The sequence below is a fragment of the Thamnophis elegans genome, chromosome Z (genome assembly GCF_009769535.1).
Source record: "Thamnophis elegans isolate rThaEle1 chromosome Z, rThaEle1.pri, whole genome shotgun sequence".
Lineage (NCBI taxonomy): Eukaryota > Metazoa > Chordata > Lepidosauria > Squamata > Colubridae > Thamnophis > Thamnophis elegans.
Genome location: NC_045558.1, coordinates 105,418,219 through 105,431,961, shown reverse-complemented (window position 1 = coordinate 105,431,961; position 13,743 = coordinate 105,418,219). Strand labels below are relative to the sequence as shown.

General features: G+C 41.1%; 1 protein-coding gene across 1 annotated transcript in view; it reads right to left on the bottom strand.

The window, feature by feature from the left end:
* Positions 1-1,000: 1,000 nt before the first annotated feature.
* The window catches only part of G6PC3 (glucose-6-phosphatase catalytic subunit 3), a 29,955-nt gene continuing 17,212 nt past the window's right edge, over positions 1,001-13,743 (bottom strand). Inside the window, exons 5-7 of the mRNA XM_032237896.1 lie at positions 6,434-6,552; positions 4,785-4,926; positions 1,001-3,458 (exon numbers count right to left, since the gene is read on the bottom strand). Of these exons, the coding sequence (XP_032093787.1) occupies positions 3,098-3,458; positions 4,785-4,926; positions 6,434-6,552 (622 nt within the window). The 3' untranslated portion in view covers positions 1,001-3,097. The remainder of the gene's footprint in view (positions 3,459-4,784; positions 4,927-6,433; positions 6,553-13,743) is intronic.

The following is a 13,743-nucleotide window of genomic DNA, read 5'->3' as shown; positions in this document are numbered from 1 at the left end:
GGGGTAGTCCGATTCCATTGGGGAAAAGACAGTTCTGCAGATATCCAGGAGCCGTGGTAAAAAGGGTAAAGGTAATAACCTTGAGTTGTACACAGAGGCAGAGTAGCAGCCAGCACAGCTCACGAAATGGTGTTGCATGTGCCATCCTTGGAGCTTCCAAAACTACATATGCCACTGCATACCAAATACTTTTCAAGGGTAGCCCCACATAGAACCCATTACAATAATCCAAGCGAGAGATGACTAGGGCAGTGATGGCAAACCTTTTCAGCACCAAGTGCCCAAACCAGAATGCTTGTGCGTGTGAATGCATGTGCGCCTGCTGGAATATAAATCCAATAAACCAAACCAATACCAGAAACCCGAAGACCAGTTGGCTGGTGCACACATGCCTGTTTTTTGGGCTGTTTTCAGGTCAGAAACGGCCTGAAAACAGCCCCCCAAATAGCCTGAAAATGGCCAGAAAAAACCCCAGAAATGGCCCAGAAAACCCCAAAAAATCTAGAAGCAGCCCGCCCAAAAAATGGCCTGTTTTCCACCACTCCACCGCCCGTGAACACCAGCTGGCCAGTGCACTGAAAACCAGAAGAGCAGTTGGCGATGGCACCTGTGCCCACAGAGGGGGCTCTGCATGCCACAGGTTCGCCATCATGGGACTAGGGCATGAGTGACAGAGCCCATGGCCTCAGGTTCCAGGAAACACCACATGTTGTATGAAGTCTCTCATTTTGTTCAGAACAGTCTGCAAGCTGCTTCTAGAAGTGTCACATGCAGATTAAGAGTCAATGATTACTGCTGATATTCCTCAATAATCAGTGGCATTTTCTGAGCCAGACTTTTAGATGGTGACTCGTGGTCAGGAACAGGCTTCTCCTACAAATGATTTAAATTATTTCTAGTGGTTTTTACTACATTCAGTAGTAGTAGTAGTGAATTCCATTGATTATCAATATATTATGATATGACATAGTAGCATTTCTTCTCTCTCCTGCCCAAAAGTTCTAAATTGGATCACTGTGTTCTCTTAGATACAAGAGGTAGCTAATGCTCACACGGAGATTCAACTGAACCAATTTTCAGAAAGAAAAAGCGAACAGACTGTAAATAATAATTGCAGAAAATAGGGACAAAATGTTGCAATGTTCCTTCTCCCAAAAATGTGTAGAATTATTCCAGAATAATATCTAAGCGGCACAGTAACAAAAGCATATGGTTCACAAATGGGACCAGCCACAAATAACTGCATTATGAAGTGCTTTATTTAGGATGCTAAGCAAATGTGCCTTCTCTTTGAAAATAACACTACTTTGCCACAGACTATTAGGTTGTACAATTAAGTAAGCATTCTCTGAAGGCTGCATCATGAAATGTTGTATAATTTCAGAAGGTGTGCTTTTTTTCTGCCAACCATGGGGACTTTTAGGCCTGAAGGATATTGTCCTCCTATGCATGGATGGATAGAGCCATGCTGAGAGCAGATTACCTGTAGTAAGAAGACTGGTAAAGGGCTACATAAGTGATCCTGCATATAGCAACAACTTTTTAAAATAAACAGACTGTTCACAAAATAGTGCAAATAAGGTGTTCTCACCTCTTTGATAATCAGAAACCTTTTATTGTGTTCATTTTCATGAACATCAGAGAGATGGTGAGTAAAATGCAGCTTCATTTGTGGAAATATCTATTTGATATTTATTATTTATTAAATATCATACCATAGTATAAAATAAACTCACACCAGCTACTCTGCAGAGAATTAGTCCTAAACATACACATTATACAATTAGTTGAAAATATCAACTTGAACATTTTAATTTACTGCAACATCTTTTTAAATATTGAAAATCAGCTATGGAATACCCTGAGATTGTATTTCTCCATTATTTGGTGGGCAGGTCTGCCCTGTATCAAGTATGCCAGTGAAGTTATCATTTTCAATGCCAATTGCTTGATTGTAGTGCAAAACACACATGTGGTAAGAAGACACATCATACTAAGAGGAAAGGAAAGATTCCATTATGCCCTTTCTAAAAGAAGAAGTCTCTTTATTAGTCTTTTGCTAACCTGAAAGGCAGTACTAGATGCTAAACTTAAATTATAGGATAGGGGGGGAAATCAATTAACCATGGTTGGATGGTTATAATGGATTGACAATGAACTCAAATGATTTTGAAGGGAATGGCTAGGATCTACCAGAAAATGTTGGACAAGCATATTTGGACACCATTGTTGCTCTGGATTCCAATAGGAAGCCCTTCCAATATTTCACAGATTTAAGGGATCAGTTTCTTTCTTCCTGAATAATTGCATACTGCTGTATGAACATGGGATGTTATTATTCATATAGTAACCATTGTGAGGATCCATGCTCACGCAAATCAGGAAAATATTCCAACTCAATTCCAGAAAGTAGCAGAATATTTGGGAAGAGAATGTTCAGTCCTTCCAAAGAGCTCTTCCCTGATGCTAACTCATAATTTACTAGTCAGCTTTAGAAAAATTGACAGCTTGTCAGAGTAACCATTTTTGCTCTAGGAAGAATTTATCAGTCAGGGGAAAAAAAGTAATAGCATTATCTTGTCTTGATTTCTTTGGGCTATAGAACTGAATAAGGACATTTGCCTTCAACGGGGACATTTCTAATTGCATCAAACAATGGTGAACTTTGACATAAATGAAACAACAGTTTCTACTTCATTATGGTAAAACAGCTATTTTATGCTGGTCAGTTATAGGACTTGGACCTCAAGTTGTTTGCCAAACCAAGGCAAGACAAAGCACGTAGAATTAGAGGAAGTTGCCTTATATAAAATCGAACTATCGAACTATCTAATTGAATTTTCCATTGATTTTACTGGAGAACTTTTTCTAGCCCTCCATTGAAAATGCTGGAGAATGAACCGGAAATCTTCCGGATTTGCCCTGCAGACTGAATTTTCATGTTAAAACGTTATGATCTTGTGGGGCCATATTACTAAATGTCCAGGACCGCATGTTGGACAGTGGGTTGGGCTACTCTACCTCTTGAAGGAAATACAACATTTGCTTCAATGGAAAGATCTAAGGTCAAAGAATAAATATTTCAAGGAAAAACCAGCTACTCTGTGTGAGATGGTGTTCCTGGAGAAGCCAGTTTTTGAATTGCTTTGGGAAGCAGTGAAGTTACTATCCACGGGAAACTGGCATACTTTACAAAATTCAGCCCATACCACAGAGTCACGTCTTGTGGCTGGGCAATACTACTTAGGAAGTACAGGATGACAAGAGACAGGATGGCACACCATCCCCTCTGAAGCCAACCAAGTCTCTCCTGCTTCAGTTGGATATAGGATGAAGAGTGAAAGGTCAATCCCAGTCCAAGGACCGTGGCTGTATCACGACACAGGGAAGCAAATGGATATGTGTCCATGCGGATCCACTTGGGATTTTCACACCACTTCACGGCAAGTTTCGTTGACCTAAAGAAGACAAGAAAATGAAGAGAGGCATATGAAACTTATCTTTTTTTTAAATTATTTCTATAGGAGGAAAAAATTGAAATCTGAGTCTGAATCAACTCTCTGAATCTCTAAAACTGCAAAATGTGGTATCCATGGGCAAGGAATTCCTACAAATATTTAAGTCAACATTTCTTTATTATTTGAATATGCCTGGTATTTGATGCGAAATCTTTCAAGGAGATGTCAGAATTAAGCAAGGTCTTTAAAAGACCAGTTAAATTCACCCACTGCTTATGTGGATGGATGGATGGCTTCGTTTCCTCCCCCTCAAGCCAAGTAAAGTGTTTGTGGCATACATGTACATGAAATATGCTACAAAACTTCATGTATTTATAGCCTTGTCATTGAGTTTTTACTGATTAGCCCCTGGGCCATAACAAAGTATAAAGTTCAGAAACAAATTATTACTAAAATTTGATAAAAGCAATATAAAATGGAATTTGATAAAATACAATTCAAAATGGATTTGGAATAAAATACAGTATAAAATGAAATTGGAATAGAACACAATAATTTAAGATATAGATAAAATATGATGAAATTATATTTCGGTGTCATTCTTGCAATCTACCCCAATCAGTCCCACATATGCAGATCTCAACCAAACCATTTTGTTTAAGGACTGTGCTGTGTTAAATGTTATTTTCTGGTTCTGGTCGCATGTAAGGTAAGTTGTTTTGATATGGGGATCCCAATGGGTCATTCCTTTCGTATATAGACCAAGGTACCTGTCTTTCACCCCCTTATAGAAGTGATTTGATCCAAGTCTTCTACCTCTGCCACTCCACAAATGCAGAGACGCTCATTGTAGGGTGTAGAATGGAATCTCCCATATCTGGCTGTTCTGCCAAGCTGTTCGAATCTTGCTCGCATAAATATCTCCCTAAATTGTTTTGGCAGTTGTAACTTCAAATAGCTTCTACTTAAAAAGTATGTTTGTATTTGCTCAGCCATTTCAAGTTACCCACCGTACTAAGGATAGCTATTTATTTATAGCATAATCAAAACAGCATTGCAACATCACTTTCACTTGATGTCTTTGTAATGTTGCCCTCGTCTTATACTTGGGGCATAATTTAAGCCATTTTATCTTACTCTTTTCTATGTGCACAACACCAGCAAATACAGAAAACAGCCATGATGACCATCAAATAGCATTGTAGTGTTGCAGGTAGCGTGTGCTAGGTTCCACTAAGGATTGGTAGTTAAGAAAGGCTGTTAAGATATTTAGATAGTCTGTGAAAAAGTGGGCCTCAGACATTCCTTTGCATTAAAGGAACTCACCAGTTAAGATCTATGCCAAGAGTAACCAATGTCCAATAAATCGCTGTGGCACTTAGCCCAAGGGAGAATGAAGTCATCAGGTAGAAGTGGAATCTTCTTTCCAGTGGGACCCAGGATTGAAGTAGCCAACCTAGACTGGTCCCTGAAGAGAGATGGTGGAGAAGGGAAGCTTCAGTATTAACTGCCACATCTATTCCCTTAATCTTTGGATGTTCTAAAGCAGAGGCCAGCAGCCTATGGGTAGCCAGGTCAGCAATCAGCATTTGGTGATATGGTAATTATAACCAGAAGAATGAAACTGTATTTTTAATTTTATTGTTGCCTTTTCTGTTTGGAGTTTGGGAGGATTTTGAGGTTAAAAACTCAAGAGTCCCTGCCAAGCAAACCATTCTGATCTTCACTGTTCAATCACATTCCACCTCAAAACTGAAAATCTGGAATCACACCAGCAAAATGCAACAATCTCCACCTCAACCTTAATGCTGGAGGGCAACCTGATGAGATGTAGATGGAAGAAAAGTTGAGTAGATGCCAGGCTTATTGTATCTATTTTGCTTTTTTTAATTTGAAACCTGAAGCCTAGCAGCCAGATTACTGGGTATGAAACATACATTCTGAATTTTAAAAAAATGATAAGCTTAGAAACCTGTGTGATGATCATGCTTCTACAGTTTCACCTGTACATGAAAGTCCCTTCTTGATTATCTCAAGGGTCTTTTATTATTTGTCAAACTAATGTAAGCTTGGGTAGAGAATCATATTATGTCTGCTTTGATAAACCAAAGGAAATATTAAATGACCTATTATAAAATCATTCAAGGATTTAACTAAGAGATCCAGATGTGGCCACTCTTAATTTAAGGGATATCTAATTTCTTCACCAAATTCATAATCTCATAAACTATTTTTCAGCCAACTTTCCATTGTAATCCTGTGACCATGTAGTTCGAAATAAGTATGCTTTTAGGCTAGGGCAGAGGCAAGAACAATTCAGAAGAAGAAGAAGCTGGCAATATTTTTGATCTGATAGTTTTCTAAGTATTCTGTCATCTGTAGTTATTTAAGGTCAGTTAAAGCTGAAGGATGCAAAAGAAATGGATATGGCATTCTTATCCATTAGTCTAATCACCTGTGGATTTGATACCACTTGGCTATGAAAGTTGCCAGGAAGGACAAGATTCAGGCAGAGGTGAATGCATCTTTGACGAAGGAATATTTGCATCCTGCTTTGAATGCAGCAGAATTAATGTCCCATCCTCAATAAGGCATTGCTTAATTTGGTTATTTTAGATAACTATCACCCAGTATACAACCACCCTTTTGGGAGCAACGCTGTAGAGAAAGTAATTGGCTGGTAGTTACAGAGAATACTGGAGGAAATGGATTATATGGATCAGTCACGATTCAGGCTTGGATACAGGAGAGAAACTATATACTAGATTACCTATGGAAAGTGGTTTTTGAAAGAAATATTCTCAATGAGATGTGCTTTTATCAATCTTGAAAGCAAATTTCCAAAGGGGTCTTTTAAAAAAACAGGGCTGATATCTCTTAGCTCAGCACATGTGTGGCCATGCTGTATTGCCATATATGTGCAAACCAAGAATCTAGAACAGGTAGTATACTGCTAACTTTCATGATGTACTTACCTGCCAAAATGCCACCAATGACTTGATGGGGGAAATGAGCAAGTATGAAGATGCGTGATAGTCCGATTAACAGCAAGAAGATGAAATAAATCGTAAAGGGCACGGCCCTCACCATCCAACTGTTGAGGTAAAATGGGAGAAGAAAAATGTCACACCAAATAACTCAGCAGATGGGTTGAGAATTATCTCTTTTGCTTCTCCCAATGCCAACAGCCTTAGAAGTACCAGATCCCAAATTACAATTTCTGTTCAAATTAAGGAAAAACAAGATAAAGTATTTTTTATTATACATATATGAGTGACAGAGGTACATAGCTAAGGTTTGTTCTGAAAATGGAAATTCCAGTTCATTGATTTAGAAATGCCTTAAAAATAACCAGACATTTCTGCTGCCTTCTTTACTGGTAATGTTAGCAGAATCTTGATGGGAGTGCGCTCACAATTGTATCAGCTGAATCCAGAGGATCCAGAAGCTGATATTCCCCCTCCTTGTCTGCAAGTATTCACTCCTGGATTGTTCCTACTTTAGAGGAGTAGTGAGGCCAACTCTACCAACAGAATGAAAAGAATTATAGGAATGGATCCACAAGGCAACCTTGTTCATAATTCTTCAAATGCAGGGGTTCTTATCTATTTAAAAGCCAAGTGTTTTATTCTAGTTGGAGTATTATGTCCAGTTCTGGCAACCTTGTTCCCAAAAACTAGTATCACAGTTCAAAAAAAATTATAGAATCTGTAATCAAGAAACTGGGATAATTTCAAATTATCAATTATAATTTCAATTATAATTTCAAATCTGGATAATTTGGCTCCAAAAATATGCAAAATATTTGCCTTTTTTGTTTTCTGGGGCTGGGAGAACCAGGCACAAATTATATTATAAAATATATCATAAAAAGTTATAATGAATGTATAAAGATTTTTGCATCACCTGATAAGAGATAGAGGGATTTGGAAGGAAAAACGACTGGGACCTCCCCTGATGTTCTGTCAACTATACAATATATATGGCCCTGATTTTCAGTGATAATACTGATAAGACCATGGTATTCTCCTGGAACAGCTTTGGGGGATGGGAATGGGAGGACTTGTGCTATCCTGGTTCACTTCCTTCCTCTGTGGCCACTTTCAGTCAGTGTTGATAGTGGGGGAGAGATCCAGTCCTCACCCACTGCTTTGCAGGGTTCAGCAGGTCTTGGTACTCTATCCGTTCCTGTTCAACATTTACATGAAGCCGCTGGGCGAGATCATTCGCCACCATGGACTGACATGCTGATGATACTCAGTTGTATGTCTCGGCTCACAATGATTTAAGTGATGCCGTGTCCTCCCTCTCGCAATGCTTGTAAGAGGCTGGATGGGGAGCAACAGGCTAAAACTAAACCCTGCAAGACCAAGTGGCTCTGGGTTTGGGGTTTGTTGGCTCAGGGAGAATTGCCACTTTTGGTCTTGGATAGGGTGGCACTACCCCAAACAGACCCTGTGCATAGTCTGGGGGTTCTCCTGGATTCATAACTCCTGCTCAAAGAGCAGGTGGAGGTGATGGCCAGGAGGGCAATTGTGCCAACTGCAGGTGGTGCGCCAGATACGCCCTTCCCTGGACCAGCAATCTCCTCTTTTGACTCTTGCAACATGTTCTACATGGGGTTGTCCTTAAAGAGCATCCGGAAGTTCCAGCTAGTGCAAAATGCAGCGGCCTGCATGGTTTTGATGCAGACCTTGGTGAGTTCATGTATCACCTCTCCTGCGGGAGCTGAACTGGCTGCCAATTTTCTTCTGGGTGCAATTCAATTTATTGTTTTAAATGAGGTTTTTATATTCTGTAAATCGCCTTGAGTTGCCATGTGCAAATAGACAGCAATATAAATTCAATAAATAAATAAAATAAATAAATAGTATTGGCAGGAGAGCTGCATGCAGGTGACAGAAGGAGGATCAGGGCTTCATACTTTGATATGAGTGTTTTAAAGAAGTCAATACTGCAGACCCAAGGTGAATAGCTCAAGGCCCCATTGCCTCCATAATGAACAGCAATTTTAAGACACAAAACATTCACAAACTCTAAGATAAAGTCCAAGGTGTGTAGCAGCTGTGGTTTGACTGTGATCAAAACACTTCACTGAATTAGACTTCCTGGGGGCGTGGCCTGTTGCCGAGGAGGGCTCCACCGAGCTCCTCAGAGATCTGGTCTGTATATCTAAATAAGATCATAGATAGCACCCCTTTTTGGCAAAAAAAGGGGCAGGGAGTTGCTCTGTAGGTGAGGGTCTATTCGGAAGCCACAGCCTTTTTCTCTTTTTGGCTGTGGATAAAGATTAGATCCAGCCAGAGCGGAGCTTTTATCTCCAGCCATTTCTTCTCAGCTGCCTTTTTTTTTGGCAGCCCCAGACAGGCTAGCCCCCCCCAGGACAAAACAAAGTTTTTTCAAGATAGAATTGATACGGGCGGGTCCCACCCCTGTGAGATTTATGCTTTTATTACTATCTTAAATACCAGCACCATTTGTTAGAGACTTCTTTGTCTAATTGGACTTCAAAATGGCGATTTCTCTCCGTGGATGATTGATACTGGATGTACTTAGCCGGTTTTACCTCCCTGCAGACCGCTCCTTAACAAAATAAACTCTTCTTCTTTGGGAATAGAGGGGAGCAAAGCGCTGCTTACTTGTTTATTTATGATGGCACCCAGGTCAAAGAAGCGTCTTGCTACAAATGTGTCTAAAGAGTTTAAAGATTTTTTACTGGAACCACAGCCTTTGTCTCCTATGCCCTCTACTGGAGAATTTTTAACACAGGAATATTTCTTTAAAATGTTTAATGCTTTTAAACAAGAAATTAAGGGATTTGTATTGGAACTTTATGATGAGTTAAAGTCTAAAGTTAATCAAATGAAGGCGAACACGTTTGTAGCCGTGTCTGCCCTGTCAGATTACTCTGCTGAAATAGAGAACAAATTGGAAAGTTTGGAGAAGGCTAATTTTAATTTGACTACCAATATTCAAATTTTACAACAAAAAATTACAGACACTGAAAATCAGCTTATGATGATAAATCTTAATAGGAAGGCATTTGCAATAAGAGTTAGAGGATTCCGTGAAAAGGAGCAAGAGAATTTGAAACAGACATTTGCTGAAGCCTTCAGCCATGCGGTGGGAAGTCCGGGACTTAACTTTGATTGGCAGATTCGGAAAATCTATCGCCAGAACTCATTGATAGCGGAACAGCGACAGCTCCCGAGGGATATAATTATATATTTTTCTACAAAAGAATCTAGAAATGCGATTGTGCAAAAGTTTCATAATAACAGTCTTCAAGTTGATGGCCAAAACCTGATTGTCTTCAAAGATATTCCTTTCCAGATCCTGAAAGCAAGAAGGGATTACACCTTTTTAACTAAGGAGCTTAGGAGTCAACAGATTCGATACAGATGGGAGGCCCCTGCCGGTATCACGGTTACATTTGAGAATCAAAGATTTCGTCTTAACTCTGTTTCGGAGGCTCAAGATTTCTATTGCAGGATTCTGAAGGCGGGACTCCCTGACTCGCTTGGAAGAGAGGAGAGACAAGCGGAAGGAGAAGGCAAACGGCAGGCCATGTGGTTGCAAGATGGAGGGGGTAGCCTTCCCTCCCTCGGAGAAGCAGAAAAACGGAGATTGAGAATTTAGACATTTCAAAATATTTGTCAAAGTTGAGGACTGAATGGGGGTTTGAGACCTCTCTCCGGTAGAAAAAGCGGACTATTTCTTATTAGAAGGGAAAGCTGGGTGAAACTACTTTGAGCTAGATTTTAAATTAACGTTAGCATAAATTTGATAGTGGTAAACATCTGACAAGCAAGGGATGAGGGTAAAATATATGTGGAATGATTTACGTTGTTTAAAGCTTATTAGAACAGAAAGTCGGTTGGGATTATCTTAAGATAAGTGTAAAAAGAATGCGGAATGACTTATGTTGTTTAAACTTTGTTAGAAGGGACTACTTTAAAACAGAAGGTTAACTGACTCTTGCTGAAAGTATTATTTGAATATGTGGAATGATCCATGCTATTTAACTTTTATTAGAAGGGAAAGTTGGTTGAAATTGCTTTGAGTTAGATTTTAAATAAATGCTAGTATAAATTTGATAGTGGTAAATATCTGATAAGTAAGGGATGAGGGTAAAATGCATGTGGAATGAACTACGTTATTTAAATCCTATTAGAAGAGAAAGTCGGTTGGAATTATCTTAAGATAGAAATTGATTTCTGTGTAAAGTAATATTTGATCTACGCTGCTTAATTTTACTAAGAAGGGGAAGCTTGGCTAGATCATTTTGAATTACTGTTTGAAAAGGAAGTTAAGAAAGATCATTTACGCTGTTTAAATTTTACTAGAAGGGAAAGTTTGACTACTCTTCTGTAAAGTCATATTTGAATATGTGGCATGAATCACGTTGCTTAAATTTTATCGGAAGGGATTATGAGGTTTAGGAAGAGGAACGGGAGAGTCTACAGAAGGTTGGGGTAAATAGCAAAGAAGTAAGAGACGAGAATAAAATATAGATAGAATGATTTATACTATCTAAGCATAGATAAAGATGGGGGGCTGAGATCAACATAAAGAGTGGTTTCTTTTTTTTTTTCTTTTTTTTTTCTTTTCTCTTTTCTTTTCTCTCTTCTTTTTTTTTTCTGGCTTTCCTTCTTTTGACATATTACTTTTATTTTTTAATCCATATGTATACAAGATATTTTAGACAGAAGGTAGTGCCAGGTGTGGGCCCTGGGAAGTCGGGAGGATTAGGGATGGGGATTTGTGGGGGTGGGGGGGTGGGGGGGTGTTAATATAGTCTTAATAAGAACAAGAATGTATTTATATACGGTGGTTCTTTTTTTTTTTTTTTTTCCTTTTTTCCTTGGTTCATTTTCAGATCAAACAACACTTGAATAAAGGCATACACCAAGGAGGGAGGTAGAGGGACAGAAGAGGGAGAAGTAAGGAAGGAGTAAGGGGAATGTAAGGAGGGTGTCTGGGGAGTAAGGGGAGAAGGAAGGTTTGAGGGGAAAGGGAAGTAGGAGGGGAGTGTTAGAGGGAGAAAGGAAAGTTGGAGGGGCTAGATGGGGTGTATGGAGGATGGAAGGGTTAGGTGGGGTTGTGAATGATGAGTTGTGTTTCCTTTTTATTTGTTCGTTTTGTTCCCCCCCCCCTTTTTTTTCTTTTCTTATAGTAAATACCCTGTATATAAGTGACTGCAAATGGAATGTGAAAAATGAATAAAATATATTTAAAAAAAAAAAAAAAAAACACTTCACTGAATTAGAAATGTACCAATGGTAAGGAAGAAAATGGGTGGAGAAGGAATGTTGGTCCTACCTGAATGTTCTTCTCAGCGTGGCGCAGGACAGGCCAGAAGTGGGTTGTTCAACCCTTATTTGCCCAAGAGACTGAGTCATAATTGAAGCCACGCCTCCAGCTCCTTCCTGTTGGCCCCAATTCCCACGAGACACAGCTCCAACTAGAGAAACAAAAGAAGAGCAGGCCCTGCCCCGCAGCATACCCAGCCCAGGGGACAACGGACCTAACCAGTCAGCGGGGATCTGGCCATTCTGCGCCATGCTGAGAAGAATGTTCAGGCAGAAACAACGTTCCTTCTTCAGCTGATAGTGCAGGATGGTCCAGACATGGGACATACCAAAGTGGTAGTCCTTAGGGCGGGGAACTCACTTGTCCATAGTTCTGATGGGTTATGCACTCTCTGAAGCACCCATCGTCCAAAGTATGCCTCGGCGAATGCAAAAGCATCCAACCAGTAGTGCTTTATGAAAGGCAATGGAGAAGCCAACGTAGCCGCCATGCAAATATCCCCAATCGGTGCCTGAGTGTTCCATGCAGCCGTGGTAGCAGTGCTTCTAGTCAAATGCGCAGTGATCCCCTGGGGCACAGGTTTACTCCGTGCCTCATAGGCCTGAGCAATGCAAGCTCGCAACCAATGCTCAATGGTGTAAGGTCACACTCTAGAGCCCACAGCAGAAGGCTGAAATGAGACAAACGTCTTCCTAATGGATGCTGTCCGCTTGATGTAGATACCGAGAGCCCTCTGCACATCTAACTTACGCCAGGATTTCTCCCTATCATGAGAGGGATTGGGACAAAAATCCGGGAGAACTATCTCTTGAACCCTGTGAAAGTAAGAATTAATCTTGAAAATGAAAGTGGGATCAAGTCTCAGCACGACCATGTTGGGATGGAAGGCACAGAGGTCCTCTCTCACCGACAGAACTCCCAGCTCAGAAATCCCCCTTGCAGACATGATGGTGATCAAGAAGGCCACCTTCAACGTGAGAAACTGCAAGGAAACAGACCTCAACGGTTAAAAGGGATCATTAACAAAAGCCAAGAGGACCGTGGACAAATCCCAGGACAGGAACCTGTGAACCACCGGGGGCCTAAGGTTAGCTGCCCCCCCCCTGAGAAATCATTTAATCATTGGGTGGCAGCCTAGACTCACACTACCATCCAGCACCAGGGCCTGTATTATGAGACAGGCCCTTCTCCAGGCCATCCTGGAGGAATTCCAGGATGTGCATCCGAGACAGGTCTTTGGGATCCATGTGGGCCACGCGACACCATTTGCAAAAGGCAGACCATGGGGCATTGTAAATTCTGGCTGTGGAGGGGCATCTGAATGCAACAATGGTCTGGATCACCCTTGAGGAGAAGTTCACCTCCTTCAAGAGCTCCCTTTCAAACACCAGGTGGTCAATTGGAGCCACTGAGGCGCCGGATGGACCAGGACCTCTGGCGAAAGGAGATGCTCTCCTGTGGAATCCTCCAGGGTTCGGCAGTGGACAGACCTACTAGGTCCGTGAACCAAGGCCTGCGCGGCCAGTATGGAGCAACCATATGATCTCCGCCCCTTCTGTCACTATCTTCCCCAATACCCCTGGTATTAGAGGAAGAGGGGGAAATGCATAAAGCAACCCCTGGGGCCACCTGCTGCACAGGGCACTGCTCCCCTCTGCTCCCCAATCCCCTCGAACAGCTCCGGATCCAGTTGCCATACCGTCTGGTCCACCATGGCCCTGCTGAGCCAGTCTGCTTGGTGGTTTGCCTTCTCAGAGATGTGCTCCGCCCTGATGGACAATTGGTGCCTCTCTGCCCAATGGCCCAGCCTCTAAGAATCCTTCCAGAGGCCTTGGAATGTCCCTGTCTGTTCACATGTGCCTATGCGGCCACATTGTCTGTCAGCAGCAGAACGTGAGTGTGCGCTACAAGGGCCTGAAAGTGGTGAAGGGCCAGATGAGCAGCCCACAATTCCAGCCAATTAATGTTATGT